The sequence below is a fragment of the Lepeophtheirus salmonis genome, chromosome 5 (assembly GCF_016086655.4).
Source record: "Lepeophtheirus salmonis chromosome 5, UVic_Lsal_1.4, whole genome shotgun sequence".
Lineage (NCBI taxonomy): Eukaryota > Metazoa > Arthropoda > Copepoda > Siphonostomatoida > Caligidae > Lepeophtheirus > Lepeophtheirus salmonis.
The window spans coordinates 66763758-66786889 of record NC_052135.2 but is presented as its reverse complement, the minus strand read 5'-3'; the positions used below and the strand labels follow the sequence as shown (position 1 = coordinate 66786889).

Here is a 23132-nt window from a genome sequence, read left to right as displayed (position 1 = left end):
AACCTATGACATTATGGTTAAATATATAATTTTTTTATGTATGAGCCAAATAATTACATCTAATATGCATAATATTTTGAATCTGGTTATTTATTTTAATATGATTTGATAAACATATGTAGGATAGGTGACATGTTATATAAGTGAGCATTTTGTAAAAAATATTAGTTTTTACTTGTTGGCCTCGTATGCTATTTCATAATTTAATCATTTAAAAAAAAAAAAAATTCCATCTTTAAAAGCCTTTTTAAGGCTCTGGCACTTTAATGGCTTTAATTTTTGTGTGATACATTAGTTTCATTAAAGAAGCACTTTGAAAAAAAAATACAAATTTTATGAGCATTTCATCAATATTGCAATTTAATTATAATGTTATTAAAATTGTTTGTATATTTATGTTGCAAATACATACATTAAAAAAGATAATGCACAAATATGAAAAAAAAAAAATCAATATGTGATATTTTAAAAATTGTCTATAAATTATATACCATATTATATGCATTTATTTAAAAGATATGGTTCCTGAGTTGGCTATAAGTGGTATAATCTTACTCTATCCTTCTTGATGATGTTGATAATATAATATTTGTTGTTATGGACTTTCCTATTGATAATTGCCTCTATCTTGTCTCAAGCAAATGAGTCCATAGGTTCAAATCTAGGAAACTGAAGGTCAAGGATCTAAAGACTTGCAGTTGTAATAGTGCTGTTCTAACTATTCCAGAGACTTTTTAGACTCATGCCTGACAGTACTGCCCGGAAGCCACACCAGAGACGGATGTCAACGATCTCTTTGATCCATAGGAGTACCACAGTCTACAAAAAACTCAGATCTCTAACCCTAAGTCATGTCTTAAAGATGGGTGAAGAATGACATGGTCTCAATCAACTTAGGGACATCGTGGAACCTTATTGTGCTGCAAATTAATTTTCCGGTCATGCTAAAATATTCTGAATTTTGCAGATATTCATATTTGTCACTTATCCCTTGGAATTGATCAGGGTAAACCCTTCATTGCACATCTGTTCCTCATTGTTGAAATTCATCTCTCCTAATTTTAAATATGTTGACTCCATCGCTGATTTGACATATTAATATCAATATATGAAACAATGAAAATATTCGTTTCATCTTTTTATCTAAAGTATAAATAATTAGTTATTTTGTAAAGTAACATTTAGAAATATCAACCCTATATATGCATATCAAATATTTGTAAATGTTTAAACCAGCTTATAAAAATTGCCCAAAATATATCTCATATCTTTACTTTAAAGCGGGATACGTATTCACAACATGTGGAATGAAACAAGGTGCATTTGGTCCAGAAAAACACGACTGTGATAAATTTTATAAATCATCTAAAACAGAAGTTAAAGTTAGTGGGGAAAGTCAAATAGGATTTACAACAGGGATCCAGAGATGGAGTCCACCAAAGTCAGGCATATATACGTAAGTACCTAGGATTTACAATATTATTATCATATGGACACTAACATTTCATAATGGACTCAATTTTCTTTTCAGAATCATAGCAAAAGGAGCATCAGGTGCCATTGGACGATTGAATAAGATTCAGAGTTCATCAGATGAAATAAAAGCCATACTTTGGTTGGAAGCTAACGAAACATTATTTATTCTTGTTGGACAGATGGGACAAGCATTCTGTGAATCCACTGGGGTAAGGCTCATCATTATCAAAAATAAGATAATTTATAATATAAGGTTTCTATCCCTAAATTTTCTTAGAAATGTTCGTAAATCATCCCTTTAAAGATATAAACGAATTTTATTTCAACATAAATTATAAGAAAAATAAATGTCAACGCAAAAAGTTTTCAAAATGTTGCTTTCACTATAGTATTTTGATGGCATTTTTATTATTAATACCAAGAGATAAATTCCTTTTCTTTGTATAAATATGCAGAAAATAATTAAAGTTTATATGTTTTTCAACAAAAAGTAGAATCCTCAGACTTTAATAAATCAGTCACATTGAATAGAGAAGACCGGGATAGTTCATGTATTATTAGTTTTTTGATTAAATAGTGAATACGAGTTAGACCAAAGGAGGGGTGTCGTTGTGTGAAACCAACTTTTAAATAAACCAAAATTTAGCATACTAGACATAAAATAGTTTTGTACATAAATTATATTTAAATTTAGGAACTCACAATATTACAACTGTTCAAAAATAAAATAATACATAGATCGAACTCACACAAAATTACGACATATTGTGTACTCGTCATTATACATTAGTTAATAAGAGACTGTATTTTCTGTTTGGTAATGTCAAGAATCTAGGTGATACATACAACGTATAAAAGAATTTCATAAAATAGAAGACATTATTAAAATGCATGTAAACCTTAGAATCAGTTTTCTTTCTTATCTAATATTAATAATCGACAATATAGTATACAATTCTAAAGTACATTTTGCAACTTTTTTGATGTTCAAGAAAAAAGTACCAAGGTGCAACTATTCCCCAGTCTCCTCTACATATATTATGGATAGTAAACATCTTCGTTTATATGTATACTAGCGTTAGTAAACGACATTGCTTAGAGTTATTAGGAGTCGATGAACAGACAAAAACTCTGATAAACTGCACTTTAATAATAGAAATTTGCGTATTTTTAAAATAAGATACATTTTTGCTAGAAATATGCAGTGTTACGTTCGCTTTTTTATGAGCACACTCCCACTTTACTACTCAATACTTTGAATTTTTCCACTCAAGATTAATAATAACATGTTTCTGAAACAAATATTCAGGGTGCCAGACACAGCCTGATTCGAACGATTTACAACCCTAAATCTACGTAAGCATGTTTTATTTTGTGTTTAATATGACATGCTGAGGTTTAGCATAGCATGGGGATGATAAAATTCAACCTGTAAAATACAAAATTATACAAATGTCATCCTGTACAAAAAAAACCAAAAATGTATTTTACATGTTTATGGAAGAAAAATTGCCCACCAATCTATTTTACTAATTATAGAGTAATTGTATTTATATTAACCCATAAAAATTGATTCCTTAGTAAGGAGAACTTACGTATTAAGTAGTTAATAAACTTGAATAATAATACAAATAATAATAATAGATATCTCCCATCTAGACTCAGTTGTTGAGTGCGTCGGAGATTGTAAATTAAAGAAACATTTCTCCATTTGTTGAAAAGTAAGACTACTTTCTGTGTACGTAATCTTTATTTTATAAAAACAACAATAGCGAAGTGACAGCTAGCCGAAGTAGAAAAAGGTTCTTGGGCCCTCTTTTAGACTCAAATCTTGATTTTCCACTCATGGTTAAGTTCTCAAATGGAACAAAGCTCCCAACTTGTGCTGATGGCTTGTATAGATGTTTTGAGGCATCTGATTGAGAGTGGCAAGTACAACCAGATATTTAGATATTATTCCACTTTCCATGCAGCATGTGCGAGTGTCAGAAAAAAAAAGTAAAAGATAAGATGTAATAAAGTTGGACTGATTTGAAAGGACTATGTCTCTCAACATCTGAAGCTTCTCAAGCTCTTGTGAAAGTGAGTAACTCTTTATTTAATAGAAAATGGAAATTACTTGGAGAAAATGAACAAAGTTTTTATCTTGATACACTGCCTCAATCTAGGACTCTGTGACATGTGGATGAGTTGATAGAGGCTAAGAGTCTTGCTATTATAGCATAGAGAATAGAATCTGCGTCTGAACCTGGTTCAATGATAACTCATGCTATAGACAGTACACAAAAGAAGGCTGTTCAGAAGTTTTCTGTTGCAGAGATACCATTTGGTCAAAATGTACTTATTACTTGTCTTTGATAAGAGTAGAAGGAGAATCAAATGAAGATATAGCTGACCAGTGCAAGTTGATGTTCCAAATTTTAGGTGCTGTTACTGCCAAAGATGCAAAGGATGTATATCAAATGGTAGATGCCCACATGACCGATTCCACATACCACAATAAAGGTTTTGCTCCTATATTGCCAGACATGTTTGATATTGAAACTTAAACTGCTCAATTATTCTGTGGCACTCACACCACACATGGATTCAGTTCAGCTATGAATGAAAAACTGAGAGACATGAGTGAGAGAGACATGCATTTAGAAGCGATCTTCAAGAACGTTATGGTAGATCCGGCTTTTGATTGCAAGCATGGATCAGTTGCAGGACAAGCATTGGACTTTATGCTTCGTTTAGTGGCTCCTGAATATAATTAAAAGCTTTGGAACTATCAAAATGAATTGTTCTGTATCTGAAAAGTAATGGTGTTCAACAAGTATTTTTTCATATAAACACCAACGTTTTGATTTTTTGTCGAGAGCTGCTGCAGTGATAATTTATCTTTTTTCTTGGCTAGAAGACTTTTTACAATTACAATTATGTTACAAATAGGCTGGCTAGCATTGTACAAGGATTTTAGGATGTAAGATACTTTAAGCTAGCCTTTATTGTATTTGCAGCTTTTAGGGTTCACCTAGTTGACCCATTTCATACTGTAACAATATCAAAAAAAACCACGTAATCAAGACTAAATTTTTTTTTATAAAACGTGCATTATCAGATGATAAAACCTATATCTCTTGATTTCTTCAATTTCAATGGATTTGATTGAATAAGTAATAATCCTTTCTCCCAAGTAAAGAAAAATTAGTCAGAGCAAGTAATCCAAGCTGTAGTTAACATGTCATCACAATATATGAGTGAATGTCTTTCTCTCTACAATTTCCTAATGCCAGAGATGAGGATTGTTCTGGGAAGACAAAGAAGAGACTACACCCTTTCTGATAAGTTCCCTGCTCAGTATCCTGTTCGGAACAGGCAAGGAATATTGATGACATTCCCGTAATATAATATTTCCATAGAAAAATGTATGGACATGTGGATTACCGACTTCAAAAGCTTAAACAACATGAAGCAGTAAGTAGAAGCCTGATACTCCAAAGTTAGGAAAAGTTAAGGAAGTGATATGATATATCATTTAGAAGTTTTTATGAGGAGACAGCAAAGATACAAGAGCATAAATGACATGGAATGAAAGGTTTAGAGACGGTGAAACTTAAAAATAAGCCTTAGGAATTGAAAAAAGTAAAAAAGACTAACGATTTTTAGAAAAGTTTGTAGAAAGAAAAAGGTCCTTTCACAAATGTTTGTGAAGTAGATGTGTATATGCAAAGTAGTAAAAACGATTCAAGAATGAAGGAAAATAGATTAAAAATGCAAGTCTTATTTACAAGAGAATCTACGAAGTTCCTTCCCAAAACTGACCCCTTTTCAGAAAACAAGTTACTCAGACCACTAAAAAAAGGAAACACAAAACTGCTGATGAATAAAATATCGCGTTGAAATTATTGGTCAATAGAACAAATCTAACAGAAACTGTCACCATTGAACAATTTAGAAATTCTATGAATAAAATATCTCAGCTATTAATAATAATATTTCATCCCTATAATAAGCATCTTATCTGCTAAGATTTTTACAATAATATTTTATGAATGTACCCATTTTATATTTTTCTAATGTTTGAAATTATTTTTAAAGGTAACAACCATTATGATATAATATGTATATATATTTTATTACATGTTTATAAAAGGTTAATTTATTTTTAAAGGTACTTAATGTTTAACAGGTTGGCAAAATTTAAAGTAATCATCATGTGTTATACATTTTTGGAAAAGGTTTTTGATTTGTAACAACATAATACTGGTACAAATAGGGTATCAAGATTTTTTTTTAACCCAAGTTAAAGACCAATCCTAATTAGTAGAACATAATAAATATAATAATATAAACAATTAAAATAACAATGTCAACTTGTTTTTGACCAATTTTTAATTTATTTATTTTTTATTAATGAATTTTAATTAAACTAAGAATATATTACCTAATAGTTATAAATCTAATAAACCCATTTACAAGTTCGGGCACCTCTGTCAGTATGAAATAAAGTAATTGAAAAAATATAGTAAACTTAATAATGGTAATGACATTTTAAAAACGAATTTAGTTATCTGGGTATATGAAAATACCTTAACATACATTAGTAATAATACTAAAAATAGCTTTACGTAAAGGCATCCCCTCATAATTTTTTTTATTGCAATTAGACGAATTAAATTACAATTTTTTTATAGTTGCTGAACGAGGAAGGCCGCTGTGATGGTGGCCAATGGAATAACAATAAACGAAGAAAACGATCATCATATGATGATACTGACTTAGAGGCTAGTAGTTTGGAACAAATCCGTGAGCAAATCCGTGCTCGTACAGAGGATAACGTTATTTTTCATAATCACTCAAATCCTAATTCCGAAAAGAAGAAAAAAGATCCCTTCGATAATATACACAATGATAGCTACGGTGGAATCGGAGGAGGTGGCGGAGGAGGGGCTACAATCATCTTTAAAGTAAGTACTTTTGAGTCTTTCGAAATACTTATATGAGGTACTTCAACATAAAATGAATCTATGGGAAAAATAACAATGAAAAAGAAAAAAATTATGTAACTTAATAAATTATATAAAATATTGAAAAAAGTCTCATTTAGTGCCGGAGAGCTTTGCATAGAAATTGAAAAGATCTTTCACTACCATTAATTTTCATTATGTTTCCTTCATTAAATTTTTTACAAATTAGTCTCCCAAATCATAAATTATTCTTTATATATACAGTAAAACCTGTATTAAGTGGTTAGACAATGGAAAGCGATGGCTCAGTGGAGATGACCCCATATATCAGGTTTTCTGTTTTGTAACCATTCTAAATTTTAAAACGTGATATGACCACTTGGTTCAGTGACACACATAAAACAGGTGACAGTTACACCATTTCCTACAGAATTTGTATATTCTTTAGCTATTAAAATGCATGATATAATTTGTATTCCCAACCCCCTTATTAATCAGATAGGATTGCTCTAATTTGAAAATGGAAAATCTTTTAGTACTACAATTAATAAATCTGGCCTAGAATCTGGAATTCAATATCTATAACATAATTGATAATTTTTTTAGCCTTGGGCGACCAAAATTCGAATTTGCACAAACTATTTTTAGGAGACTAACTTTTCCTGAGTAATTATAACATACTGGACAACATTTTTTTTTCTGAAAATTAGTGTATATGAGTTCGGGTCTCAGTCTTTGCTGAAAAACATAAAACATAAAAACTAATACCACGAAAGAAATAAAAATTTATCCCAGTGCGTGTCAATTTAGTTATAAATTCATTTATAACTCATTAGCGTGCTATTGAGTAATGCATATAATACTAGAAACCTGTAAGTGAAAGGTCAAGTGCACGTTCTACTAATGGGGATGAAAAACTGATAAATAACTCAAATAACATAACATAAGTTCACAAGGCCGTTTGTCATATTTTTATGGGAAAAAATATACATTATATTTTAATAGTAAAATTTATACCTACATTTAAAAATTATGATTTTAATTAATGCAAATATCAAGCCTATCAGAGGTATCTTTTTCAAGAATAGGTATACATTCGACTATTTGAATCTACTAAGTGGTTGTTTTATTCATACAAATATGGTTGTCAAATGCCCTTATAAACTTATAGCCCATTTGAAGCGGGCGCGCTTGAGCCTTTGCTTACAGATTTATTGTATTATATGAGTAATGAATTAATATAGCGTCGGTAAAAAAAATGAAGAAGAGAAATAAAACTTGTACAAACGACGTCCTTTTGTTTCCTTTTTTTTTTTTTTTTGTTTTACATGCCGGGAGTATATTTTTTACTACTCAACCGCATAACAGGAAGTACTGTAGAGCTCTTCCTCCTTCTCCAACAAAGATAATTTTGTTTTTTTAATGATTGTAAGTTGAGAAATGATATGACAGGACCAAATAATAAGAATAAGAAAATATATAATTTTCCTTTAAAATAAGCAGGTTGACAATTATTGCTATTTTGCAAACACTGCCTTATAGTTTTAATTTACTTCTCTAACTATAAAATTTTGTTTATTAACCTCAAAATCCTATTTTATAATTCATTGTAGTAATACAATTCTTTATTATATTTAATCAGTTCCATTCCAACTAAACAATAAATTGGGGGTGGGGAAGGTGTTGATTTTTTGTTCCTCTTTCTAAAAAAATGATAATTTTAAAATGTACATTGGTGATTATAAATAATTTATATAATAAAATATCTTTAATTCTGAAAATATTATTCATAACTCGGTTTTATGTTGAAGTCCAACTTAATAAATGGTCTAATTATAAAAAGAAAATAAATATTACTGTTTTTTTAATGTTAGATTGTGGATAATGTTGGCGCTATACCCATCATTATTGCTGCTGGTGGTGGAGGTTCTTCAGATTTAAGATCTTCAATCGATTTAGATGCTCAAGGTCTTTTGAACCCATGGGCTGAGCTTCATGATCTACAAACTTTAGTCCCTACAGTCAAAACAGATGCAGGTAGTGTTATATTTAATAAAGTTAAATATTATTTCTCATTGACAAAATTAATTGTATCCGTAATATTATACATACGCATAAGAACATTGAAGTAAAAATTTTATTCGTGATTTTTCGTTAATGTTGATTATTTTTGGGTCCTGGTAATAGGATATTGTGTATTTGAATACATTTATCTCTAGTTCAAACCTGGAAGAGATTTTTATGTTCAATTATTAGTTGCACTTATTAACTATAAGTACTCGTTAACATTATAGTATAAAAATTACTCCATTTTACCTAGGAATCTTTTTTAAAGTCAATAAATATAAGGTATATTTCGTTTTGTAGGAACAAACGGAGTGCAAACATTTCGCACCTTGAGTTTAAGGGAATTATTTCTTCCTTGCTCGTTTTTCATTGATCTACGTCGTTCAGTTTCTGGTTTTGCTAATTAGGGAGTAATAAATATTTTTTTACAGCATCTTCATAATTTAATCTTATTTTTCGCCTTAAAATATCTAATCAATAGAAAAAACCCCACACATTTTAATCATTTGTGTATCTTATATTGAATCGAGTAAAAGGTATTGTAAGTTTAAAAAAATGACGAAAAATTAACTATCTCTTTGAAAGTCTCATAAATGATTCATGTTTACTCTTTGTACCCTAGAAACCTAAGAAAAATTAATTAGAATAAACCATCTTAATTCAAAAGTAATCTATGTTACTCTTGCTAGCTAATATCTGGTGGGTTGACACTAAAACAATCTTGTAACAAAATACAAGAAAAGGGGAAAGGACCTAACTTATTAGAGAATACATAATGTATTTTTGAATATTTAAGGAATATAATTAAGAATTTAAAATCAAAAAGTTTATCACAATTAGCTCAAATTGAGAGAACTACACATATTCATAGAAAAGTAAAACAGGCATAATTGTCCAATTTATTAAATAAGTATAAGAAAATATAAAGCACAGTATTTCATTAAATGTTTTGGTCAAGTATAGACTTTATATTGAACTTTTTGGATAAGATGAAATACTCATGAATATAAACGATAGTCTGGAACTTTCATCTGATTTATGAGGCATAATTTTTCCGCAAAATGGCATTTGTAATAAATTACATTAATTTATCATTCTGTAGTTGTAACAAATTCATTTGTGATATGCTGTGACTCTCACAAACTTGTCCTAATAATGTATTTATAGAAATTGACCTTAATTTGTAAAAAATTTTAAAATATAATCCAGACTCAGTTTTGTGAAAAATTATTCTAGTATAAATTTATATTGCCACGTCAGATATTTGTAAAGTAATACAATTACTTTACTTTATACAATTTCTTTATATTTTATGTATGTGGAACATTGAAAACTTCAAGACTTTTAATATATAAACTGCAAAAAATATAAATCATATTTTGTAAGAAAGGATATTTTTACTGCTCCAAAATTGGTTCAAACATAAAAATAGAATATTAATAAATCTTCTAAAAATATATAATCTAAAACGTTACTAAATACAAACTATGTAAGTAATTATTAAGTCCCAAAAAGTGTGTCAAGTGTTACTTTAACCATTTTCTTTTGTATAAATGCTACCAATAAATTCGTGTTTGATTAAAATGACTAGTTTATTTGCTAATAGAAACGCATTTCATTATACAAATAAGGTTATTAAAAAAGCTTTTTATTCGTTTGAATCAATTTTTGAATTCGAAAAAATACTATAAACATTTTTTTTAAACAAGTGAATCACAAACTAGTTGATTTATGGTCTCCCACTTTTGCTCCCCCCTTTTATTCTAACAATAGGCTTTATTATTTTATGAAACTTAAAGAACTTCTTGAAACTACTTTCGTACCCCATGCAGGTGTGAGGTCAACTTGGAAAACTAAATAGGCCGACAAGATGCACCTAAGATATTAGCTGATAAAAGGGTATCATATGACGTCACGATAGTTTTTTTTTAAATTAATCATCAGCAATTCCAGCTCTGATTCACTATGATCGTATAAAAATTAACCAATTAAATTATTTCTTTTATATAACGTTGAAATTAAATGACACATTTTTTCGTGGAATTAAAATATTATAATATCTTGACATACGAGCTTAATTCGTCCCTTGACACCGCTTTTAAATCAAAGCAATGTATCCGAAAATAAATTACTAAAAAATAAAGCTTGAAGTAGCTTTGGTGTTCTGTCGTCAATTATCTACGAGCTCACTATCTGAATAAAAATGTATTTGTTCTTCACTCGTATCTGAAGAAATTTCATTTGCCTGATTTTTCTGAATGAAAATTTAAATCTGTACAGCCTTACTGAGACAAAATGTAAATAGACATCCTTTTTATGTATGTATTTTGTCTCTATATGCATATCTTATAGTTTGAGAAGCCTTGCGTCAAACAATTGATGTATTCTTTTTTCAACTTTGTACAATAAATAATATTATTGAATTTATTTACTTTAAGTCCCTTAAGTACATTTAATTTAGTCATAGAACATTATCTCTTTAAATTCATTGCTATATATGTACATTTTTATGGATAATACCATATGAAATACATTAAGTGCAAAAAGTGACTCACAATTAATAAAATGCACATTTTTTTCAATATATGTATTTGATACATGGTTAAAGGTATGATGAGGAACTCTTTTGAAGAAAAAAACAAAATGTGCATCAAAATTGTATACAAATTTGATAATTGCATTTCTTACTCAATTTATAATTAATTAAATAACACCTTTTGTCAAGATTCGATATACAGGGTTTTCCAATAAGAGGTGCTATTTTGTTATTTTTAGAAAAATGACATTTTTTGAGATAAATGATCAGATGTTTATTTCTATAAAAAGAGAAAGGTAGGTCTCGAATAATTGAATATAATTTGCAATTGACTATAGATGAGATAGCTAACTTTTTTTAAATTTTCCTGCCTAAAAACAAAATATTTTCATTAATTTTTTAATGTTGTATAATTTTTGATTTGCAAAACGTTCATTCAATTTTAAGGCACTTATAAAAACAATTATAAGTTCGAGAAGTAAACATTAAAAGGAAACTGTTATGTATATACATAGTCGGAGATAAAAATACTTCTTTTAAAACTGATTTGTGTATTTTTTCTGCGTAGTATCTTATAAAGATAGTATTTATGTACAAACTCCCATATCTAATTATTGTTTAGAATACAGATCAATTTATTCTCTTATATATAAAATCATAAATCCTTCTTGTTTTTTTTCCAAAAATTTGATTTTGTAGATCCATATAACGAGAATTGTTAATTCCATATGGACTGAAAGTAGTCTATAAAATATGTCCGGCCAATATGTAAATATATTAACCTGAATATGGCCTTATTAATCTTGAAAAATTTGAAGAAGATTTGGGAGGAGAGCAGGTTAGTTGTCATGATGTTTTCTTAAAACAACTACAAGCAGCCTTCAGAGAAATAAAAATATACACCATTCAAAAGGCTGAAAAAGCTCCAATGTCGATCCAAGTACTACTCTGACTCCAACAAACTCTTATTGTTACGATATGAGCATACACACTAGTTATAGTTTTATACATAGATGTTCTCGGATATAGAGTTAAATAAAAATTATAACAGCCTTAGATAATAACTATCCTTTACCGGTTTCAATTATAAAAAATCGCTTTCACTTTCTAGTAACATTATATCCACCTCTATGAGCGAGTGTTCTAAAAACGTATGCATTAAAACTCTCTTTTTACAAAATAAGTTCTTGTTTAATATTCAAATCTATCACACCTTTTTATTTTCTATACATAAATCCATCAAAATATTTTATAGTTTTTTTTTCCTGTAGGGTAGAATTATTACTGGATTATACTCTGATTTGTTTATAGTTTGCGTCGTTTTGTATCAAAATTATAATTTGTCGTAATTAAAGAAAATTTGTTTGAAAAACTATATAGAAAAATATGAATAAAAAGTGTTCTTATTATTACATAAATTATATTGTAGGTTGTCATTATATTAAATAAAATTATACGACATAAACACTAGTAAAAATTCAAAATGATGTGTAAAGTTGGATTTTTCAAGAAAGGTTTAGTTTTTGGAGGTTGTTTTAATTAAAAAAAACATATTCAATAACTTACTTACCCTCCAAGTATTGATCTAAAAAAGTTACATATGATATAATTAAATATTTTATTTTAAAATTAATTTTCTTGAAAAACATACATAAGTTACAACAAAAAAATTTAATTTTATAATTAACAAAACATTTGTTAAGTACAAATAAAAGATTGTCTACATGCAAATACAAAAGTTTTTTTTTCTTTTTTTTTTTTTTTTACTGATACTAAAATTTTTAAATTAACTTAAGTTCAAGTGGAATAACGTTAATAATAGGTCTGAATTTAAATATGAACAAGTCCGTTTGATGACTAAATACTGATAAAATATATTGTATATTTATATTTTAGTTAATTTCTGTGCCTCTAAAAAATCGATTACTTCTTAAAAATTAATTAAATAATTGACTTAATTATATTTAATTAATAAAAATGTTAATTATTTATTTGATATTTAATATAAAATGTAATTGTAAAGAACAATCAAAATAGTCAATTTTTAAGGCATTTTTGAAGGTGGAATGTATTGTTAATTCTATAGTTTTAGCTAAATATATGGGAATGAAAAGAAATAGAAAAAAATATGAGCTTCGAGTGAAAATCTTTTATTTTACTCTATTTTTGTATAATTAAACAAAATAACATGAGAAAAAAATAATCTTCTTCATGCTGCACTGTTTTTATCAAATCGTTATAAATTTTATCCCGTCTCTTAATTTGATACATCAAAATATGAATCAAAATTATACTCTAATAATGGGATTATTTAAAGACTCGAAACAACAAATCTGTGATGGTTAAATAATTAACTTATCATTTTTTGTGTTCTACCCCTTAAATAACAATAGCAAATGTGAGTTTCAGCTGACGGGCAATGTTGCTCAAATCGAGTGTAGTCTGTATTTATAAAAAAATTTAATCAGACAATAACTTCCATATTATAAAATAACTTTTTTTTTAATAACAATATTATATCTCAAAGTTCCATATGTTTTTCAATAGCATGATTATAAGTATTTGATTGATGTACTTGATGAAAAAAAAAACTATATATGTCTCGCGATGGAGGCAAGAAGAGCCATCATAGGCAATTTAATCTTCGCCAAGAGGACCACATCAGACATAATCAAGACCTTAAACGTCAGAAAAGCGTCAGTAAGACATTGCTTGGCTGATGGACACAACCTTAAAGACAAACACAAGAGTGGAATACACACCAAAGTGAAGCCTCAAGACGTCATAGATGTTTTTAAGGTCAACCCAACGATGAAGATGTCAGAGAACATCAAGAAAAAGAAGGTGCATCGATCTATTATGGGCAAGGCAATCTGAAAGGCTGGAAGAAGATCGATTAGAAGAATTGAGAGGCTACTCCTGTCCCAGCGTCAGAAATAACTCTGTCTTCAGAGATGTCAACAACTATTGAGTGATATGAAACACAACAGCAACCGTGTAATTTTTTCACTGGTGAATAGACCTCTACAGTTCACCCCATCTACAACAAGCAAAATGGTCGGCTGTTACGATTTGGCTAGTCTGACAAAAGCATTAGGACAGTCACCAAGGCCCAACTCTGTGAAGATTTTAGGGGTTTTTATACCAACTGGAGAAAAAATGTGTCCAATTTGGTTCCCTGTTGGATACTGGTTACCTGCAGCCTACTACTGGATGGTGTTGAAGGAAGATGGGGTCTCATATATCACCAAGACCCTAAAGAATTCCAACAAAGTCACGTACTTGTTTCAGCTCTGACCCATACTGCTAATATTGTACAAGAGAGGATGGATAGTAACATGAACTTTTGGTCCAAGAACCTTTGGCCCCTTCTTATATATGTATGACATAATCCTAATCAATTATGATTATTTTAATGAATAATTAGAGCAGGTTTCAGTCCATTTTTTTACACCCGGTATTACGAGAAAAAACTGTTAAAATCTTGAAAAAAAATTATGTACAACTTTTCGGCCCTATTTTTAAAAGTCATGTTTTTAGAATTTGATTATTAATTGGGTCCATACTTAGACGTAAAAAACGATATTTATATAAATCAAAAAGGAAAAGATGAATAAGTTTAGTGCTGCGTTTGAAAATAAATTATATGTATTACTTTATATTGATTAAATATTAATCTAATTTTGTTACGTTATGTAATTAGTTGATACAAATATCCAGGCAGCCACTGTTCAATTATAGTATAAAACGTTTTTGTTGAATTACATCTTGAAAAAATAATGAAATAAAGAGTTATGTAAAGTAAATGTTAGTTATAACAGATACTATTCTATTTTATTTCCTTGATGTATTTTTAGAAATAGACTAATGAACATAAATCAATCATTTGTACATATTCTAAATGAATGAATAATGACTACTTATTTTATTGATGTATTATAGGCTCTGGAGCAGGATGGAACGAAACTTTTTCTCCCTACATTGATTATTATGAGGCTGTGGAAGCGTATAAAAAAGGGAGTTTGAAAAAAACACCGCATGGGTTTTCGCTTAAGAATGGATGGTTTGGTGGTCTTCCTTGTTCTTCAGATGAACAATTTGGAGGATTTGGAGGAGGTGGTGCAGGGTGCCGAGGAGGAGGCGGAGGTGGTGGATTTATTGGTAAGGAAAATTTAGATTATTGGTTATGCATACATATATCCAATCTAAAAATCCTCCGGAGGGCAAAGAAAAAAATCACTTTAATTTTTTTGTAATGGAAATCAAAATAGCGAATAATTTTTGGAAATAAGAGTCCAAATTTAATTTACAACTTTTCATTACAATTTAACTATTATATCAAAAATTAGTATTAACAAAGATGGTTTCATACTATAGCGTTTCTCTCAGGATCCCATTTTGCTCGGATCTACAGGAACTTCTTTGTAAATAAGGAAATTGTCTATTTCAAAATTGTAGTTTAGATTAATAATATACGATAGTCTATTATTATAAGTCCCCTTGTAGCTCTACACAATTCTTCTAGCCCGGCTATAGGCAGGACAAGTTAAAGAGATATGAACATGGTTTTGAGATGTGTGCAGAGTTACATAGAGGCTATGTTGAAAAATAAACATTCACTAATATAAAAATACAACATGTGCTTAATAACATAAGTCACGTTTAAAAACAAAATATATATATATAAAATAACTGTCAAAAGTTGTTGTAATAAATGGTATAACCATGTAATGAAATTCTGTTTTTATAAAAAAAATATTAATCTGTAGTTTTTTATTTTCTAACAAAAAAATACTCAAAAAGTTTTAACCCTCTTCTGTTATTGATTTTTTGACACATCAATTATATTAACCGATTAATTATAAACAAATTATTTTTTGTTAAAATTTATCTTTAAATAATTTATTGGCATGCTTTATTTTTCATATATAAGTTGAGTAAAATTCTACCCATTTTTTAAAATACCTTGTCACACGAGAAACAATTCTTACATTATAAGCAAATGTACAAAAAATTAATTTAATTCATTCAGTCTGTTAGCTCAATCTACTGTTTGATGTATTTTGCCTCAAACAACAGTACGATGAATGAAAGAAATGCAACACATATTGTAAAAAATAACCAGACATCTAAAAATTCAATGTCAAAATATTGTTAATTAAGTTATTTTTTTCTTTAGTTCTAGAAAATGCTCATTTTTTAACGATATGTTCTCTACGTCTTGTTGATATTTTATTATTAACTTTATGCATTAAAATTTTACATTTGTTTATTTATGAAAATATTTATCGAAAAAAATTTCAACGTTTTTAAGTAAAAAATATGAACAGAAATTGACTTTTTCTTTGTTAGTCTAAAGGTCATACAAATTATACAGCCGGAATTTGTAGGGCTATGGTGTTCTTCACACAGACACAAAGGCCCCAACTTGCTTTTCTGCTCATTCCATGAATATTTTGTGCTGAGACAGCAATTCATTTCTGGATAATGAACACTATGGTATTAGACATATTGTACACAAAGTCGTCTAAAAACAGTGAGTGGAGAAGAGGCAAACGCGACATAAATAAAAATTATCTGAAATTTCAAAATCAATCATTTTTTCTAATATGACAGAATGATTAACTTTATTTTTATGTGATAACAAAACTTTCAAAGATTTAAATCAAGTTAGATGTGTTATCACTTCTATCAACAAGGATAAAATAATGTGACATTTCATTTCATTTTGAAATCAAACCCTGAAGAGTGACTTTTCGAAGAGTAATTAAAGATTTTGAAATTTTATAAGCCCTGATCTAATAAATTCTTCATTTTGGATGTCAATGGATGTAATCATATTTTGGCTTAATTTTAAAACATACAGCTTAATTATGATAAAAAAAAATGTATGAAAAAAATATTATTAATAATCTATTTGAAATTTGTTGCTTACAAAACTATTTTTATTTATGAATAATGAAATGGTGCTCTCTTTAGGCCACAAAAGTGAAAAAGATTATGAATAAAGTAAATGACATCCATTATTTTTTCGTACAAAAGCAATAAAAAAACACACTTATCCATCCAAATGCAAATTTTGTTGACGAACATAGTTTTTTTATTGTTATTCGTAGTTAAATTAAAGAACAATATGTTATATTTTGCAATAAATTTGATTGATTACATGTTTTATTTCTTATTCATGAATATAAGTAACATAATAGAATAAATCTTTTGTGTTCTTCTTTCTCTATATAAAGGAAATGAAATATCTCATTTATTTTGTTTCCTACTCCTACTCAAAGTTTAACTCCTTTCCTAGCTTTTAATATATGTATTATTAATTAGAACTGTGTTTGTATTGAATTGTAAGCTGAACTATTTTTCTTCTTCATTCTGTTAAATGTAAATCAGCCCTAAATTAATTAAATTCTATGTACATACATAAATGATAATGTCGAGACTCCATCGGAACCATTTTCTTTAATGTATAGTTTAAAGGATTTTTTTGGTTACAAATTGGACAGATACTTCTCAGACTGAAACCGAAATTTAATTGTTTTTAAATTTTAGACCAGTTTCCGTCACGATCCTGATTTATGAATTGTACAAATAATACGTATAGTAAAAAGAAATTCATTATTTTTCCTATAGATGACTTAAAATAATGTGTAGCTTGCATTTTATAAAAGTAATTGGCTTACACAAGATGGTGTTCCAATGATAAGATTTCAAACTAAACAAACTTATTGAACAGTTCAGTGATTTTTTGAATCAGTATTGTTTTAATACGCGTCCAAGATGGATACCAACAAAGAGAAAATACGTTATACTTTTACAGTTTTTCTTTGATGTACACCAGGTGGCTAAAAATGTGAATAGAGTTTATGGTCTTGATACTGTAATAACCAATAACACACTTTTTTTTTTCTTTTTTTTGTTGATTCTATTCCAGTAATTTTGACTTCAAAGATGTACTACACTCTGGATGACCAATTGTTGAAAAAGTTAATAAAATAATGAAAATAGTCCAGTCCGACTGTCATGTAAGCTCATTCTGATTGCCAATAAGATTGCAAGGAGTGTGCACAAATTTTCAGGAAATACATGGTTGACATAAACCATCATTTTTAGATTGCTTATTTGCTTCAATCTTTTATTTTTTATTATTTTTGCTATTGCAATTCATATTTATATATATATACATATATCAATTTGTTTATCAAAGGTGGTATGGGAGGCAATGATAATAACCAAAATGGTCGTGGAGGATGGTCCTATGTCAATATGGATGAGATCATTATGGTACTAGATTCTGGTTCCTCCAGCTCCACTGGTGGATATCTTTCTAAAAGCAAACGGAATTGGAAGGACTTCCGCACATGGAAACACATCGGAGTAGGACAGGCACAAATCATTCCAAGTATATCAGATAACCCTTGTAACTGCACAGATACTTCAGCTGCCTGTGTGTCCCTTGATGAAGAAAAAGTTAATATGAAATGTGTTTGCATGAATGGAATTTTTTTGAGCCACATTCACCCAAAATGCTCAACAGGTAATTTAACATATTAATGACAAATTATATGTGCTTTTCATATGTACATGTACATCTGTTGTTAGTAGAGATGTAAAACTGCATAGGTTTTTAAGCGTGGAATAATTAAATTATATTTTTCAGCTAATTTTTAAAATTGTTGAACTAGCAGTGTGCGTAAAAGCAGAGAAAATTTCATTTAAATTGTAATAACTTTCTGAGACGACTTACCTGTTGATAAATATTATTTGAAACTAAACTGCCTTTTTCTGTAATAACAGTCATCTTATGTTATGTGTTTTTCTACGGATGGTATGTTTGATACAAATACATAAATGCAAATCCAGTATGGTTTTTTAGCTGGTCGTTTAATTTGTAATTGGTAATATAAAGAACGAATTTTATTTTCCTTAGCAGTTTTCATTATTAGTGAACACCCTTTCTTAAATAGATTTTATTATATTTAAACCCTGTTTGAATGTTCGTTTTTGCTCATAAAAAACGGAGCAAGCCCCTGAGGATATGTTGCGGAGATATAATTGTAAGTCCTTATTGGACTTAAAGTAGAAATGGGGATCGACATCAGAGTAATACTAGCGAATGTCCTTGTTTATAACCTTTTCTCTTTCATTTCTTATCACAGCTGATTATAACTGATCTAATGAAACATCATGAGTATTATTCTTTCTTTCCTCCAAAACATTCTTCAAATTTTTAGGATGACCATGTTGATTTTCGGTTTTTTAACATGCCCATTTCACTCTAGAATTTAACCTTTGTTCATAGAGAAAAGAACAGTATAGTGCGCTTTACTTGCTCATACATTTGAATATTCATAATATAATATTTTATAGGAAGACCAACATACTCTAGGTTACTCATTTTCACTTCCCTATCTGAAATAGCTAGAGTTGTGATTTCTAAGCATTTTCTAACGTGCAAGTTTTTTTGTAGTTGTTGAGAATCTGAATAGCGTTCTAAATATTTCTTAATACTGTTATTAGTATTCTATAATGATAGGGGTGATAATATGAAGTGTAATAACGAGTGTGTGTGCAAATGAATGATTGAAAAAACACAGATAATTGGTTGGGAAGCTATAAATGTAAATCCTTGTTGGATCTAGAGTAGAATTGATGGTCGACATCGGAGTAATTCTTGCCTATGTACTTGTTAGGCACAGAGTGCGATTGATGTCTCTTTACTTCATCTCATATTTAATTAAATGAAACGTATTGACAGCTAACCTGCTCTTCTCTATAATATTCTTCAAATTGTAAGGGTTACCATGACATTTCTCAGTTTCTTATTTTTTTTTTTTTACAAGTCGAAAGTGTATCGAATATTCAACTTTACATAGTAATAACCTTACATCAATGTTTGCTTAAAATGAATTTCAACTCATTCACGAATACAAAATGTATAGGGGCTTTTTTTTAGTTGAAAGTTTGATATTAGCGTTACAAATTTACATTTTAACTTGTATGTTTAACAGTGATATATATCTGCATCATTTCTGTTTGCATATTGATTGATGTAGATATACAACACAAGAAGCTGTATTCAAGTAGGAAGAGGGATAGTATACACTAGAATATATGCCGGGTTTAGAAAAAGTAATGATACCTTCTAAAAATACAGTTGTGAATAGGTCTTTTAAATAAAATCTGAAAGTTCTAATTATTTTTTAAATAGCTTAAATTCTAAGCTTTTGATTGATGTACTTATTGTAGACAAAATTTTTGTAGATATCGCACTGGAGGCAAGAAGAGCCAACTTAGGAAATTTAATTCATGCTAGGAAGACCACCTCAGACATAAACGTCAGCATGGCCATAGTCTGTCGGGTCAGAAATCGTTTGGCTGAGGGAGACAACCTTAAGGACAACCCCAAAAGCAGAAGACCGACCAAAGCGAAGCCTGAAGATATTATGGAGTCCTTTAAGGTCAACCCAACTATGAAGATGTCAGATTACGCCAAGCAGAAGAAGATGTGACAGTCTTCTATGGGCAAGGCCATTCGTAAGGCTCGAGGAAGGTTGCTAGGAAAAATTAAGAGGCCACTCGTCTCCCAAATTCAAAAATAACTCTGTCTTCAGCGATGTCAACAACTATTGACTGATCTGAAGCACAACAGCATACGTGTAATTTTTTCTATGGTGAAAATACCTTTAAACTTCACCCCGTCTAAAACAAGCAAAATGGTTGTGTGGTTTACTTTGGTAAGTTTGAAAATAGTATCAGGATAGTCACCAAAGCCAAACATCCGGGCTCTGTGAAGATTTTGGGGGTTTTGGTATCAACTGTAGAAAAAATGCCTCCAATTTAGTTTCCTGTTGATTACTGGTTACCCGCTGCCGACTACTTAATGGTGTAAAGGAAAATGTGGTTACATAGATTCTGCAAGACCACGTACGTATTTTAGCAGGACAGGGCTCTGACCCATACTGCTAATATGGAATTGATGGGTATCAACATGATTTTCTGGTACATGAACCTTTGGTCCCCTCAAAGCCCAGATCTGAATCCACTGGATTACTCCATATGGCAGAAAATTGAGAAGAAGGCCTGCAAAGTTTGCACCCGAATATTGATCTCCTGAAGAGCTCCGTTAACTAGCAGTAGAGGATCATGAAAAATGACTACGTCTACAATGTTATCAAGGTTTTTGGGAGGCGGTTGGAGGCTGTCATTGAGGCTGATGTTGTCCAGATTCATAATCAATATGCATTGTTATCATAAAAAATGTTATGAAATGTGAACGACATCATTCTGATCAATAATTAGTATTTTCATGACTACTTAAAGGGCAGGTCTCAGTACTGTTTCTACACCTGGTAATATGAGTAACAAAAAAGGGAAAGTAAAGATACAAATTAGTTTTTATAATTTTCTGTCTTCCTTTTTACAATACATATTTGTTTTTTTAACCCAGAGGAATACTGAAATTTTAAAATTCAACCCTATTTTATAAAATTTCCAAATAAAAATCACAAGAATAATATAATATAAAAGTATATAGTTTATTTTAAATCCCCTAGTCACTCATTTAATCCAAGCCTAGTGCACAATTGAGATTTTATTTGTTTGTATATAAATACATTTTTTTAAACTAGAAGTTGGTATATTTGTATACATAGCAACTCTAAGTATCAAAGCTCAAAATAGGTTGCTATTCAAAAAAATTTATTTAAACAAGATTAAACCAATTGACATTTATTTTGATTAATTTATTTGATTTAAACCGTCTAATTTACTATCGAAAGTTACTGCCGTAATTTTATCACGCATAACTACAGACTGCAGCAATACACATCAATATATAAATATATTTTTAATGTATATATTGTATTTTCTGTTATATCTTTATTTTAAATAAGTTAAAATGAATATTGACGGAGTTGTATCATTATGAATATATATATTAAAACCATCTTTGATAAGTGAAGTAATGAATATATATACCAACATTTAATTTAACCAATAAATAAAGGCAAAATAAACATTAATAATGTTCTAACACTGCAATCCACATTTAACATTTATTGAGTAGATGTCCGATATTAATTTCTCTTTTAGTATCCAATGAATCTGTTTTTGTATTAAAAACATTAAAAACTCTAGGTGAAATAAATATTGTGATTATAATTACCGATCTAAATAATCAATTATATTTTTGATTTACTTCTATAAATAACACTCAATTTGGAGGTGGAAAAAAATAATGACTTATTTTTGTTTCATTTATCATATGTTGGATGTGTATATATAATAAAATTTTATTGTTACCTGATATGAGCAGGTCACAAAATGAAGTAGCCATATTCATTTCCCACTGTATTAAGAGTGTTACTCCAATCCTCGGCCTATGCTTACAAAATATGCTGCATAGGTTCTTTTTTAAACTTAAATTTACTGTTGTGAACAAAAGCAACTAGAATTGTATTGTTATAGACGGGTTAATAAATCATTTATGTACAAGTAATGTTTGTCATTTATTTTTGCCCCATATTACTGCCTGGATGTAAATTTTATACATTATCATCAACTTTTGAACTAATACAAAATATTTAACCTGCCTTAAAAGTTCACCTTCACTAAGCCGTTATTTTTTTTGAGTGAATATTGATTTATTTAGTCCAAGATCGGTGTCATTAACATTATTCAAAATTCAAAAAGAAAATATTGGTAAATATTTAGAATAAATTATGGTAGAAATATCATCATAGTATTTTAAAAATTATTAAAAACAATATTGCGCAAGCGTCATCATAAAAACAATAGGAAAACATCTTTTTTGAAGGCGTGTTTTTTTTCCTCTAGACTCCTTGCTCACTCTTTTTCTTTTCTTCATTTTTACATATACTACAAATATGACGTAATACCGATTAATTTTATATTGACGTCATGACGTGGTAATCCTTTTCATTAATGTAATTAATTCAATTCATTTTTTGTAAGCAGTCATTTTATTAAATTATCTTGTCTGAATGCTTAATAAAAGTTTATCCATATATATAAAATTATAAATAAATATCTTTGAATGAATAATTAAAGAAATATCTCCATAGTAATAATTATTA

The 23132-nt window shown here is 29.0% G+C and overlaps 1 protein-coding gene across 5 annotated transcripts in view; it reads left to right on the top strand.

Annotated features, from left to right (window-relative positions):
* The window catches only part of Alk (Anaplastic lymphoma kinase), a 312304-nt gene that overhangs the window by 265304 nt on the left and 23868 nt on the right, over positions 1–23132 (top strand). For all 5 annotated transcript variants that reach the window (XM_071888914.1, XM_071888913.1, XM_040712433.2 and 2 more), the window contains 6 exons: positions 1282–1456; positions 1532–1685; positions 6156–6428; positions 8303–8465; positions 14974–15192; positions 18242–18571. In XM_071888914.1, coding sequence (XP_071745015.1) covers positions 1282–1456; positions 1532–1685; positions 6156–6428; positions 8303–8465; positions 14974–15192; positions 18242–18571 — 1314 coding nt within the window. The remainder of the gene's footprint in view (positions 1–1281; positions 1457–1531; positions 1686–6155; positions 6429–8302; positions 8466–14973; positions 15193–18241; positions 18572–23132) is intronic.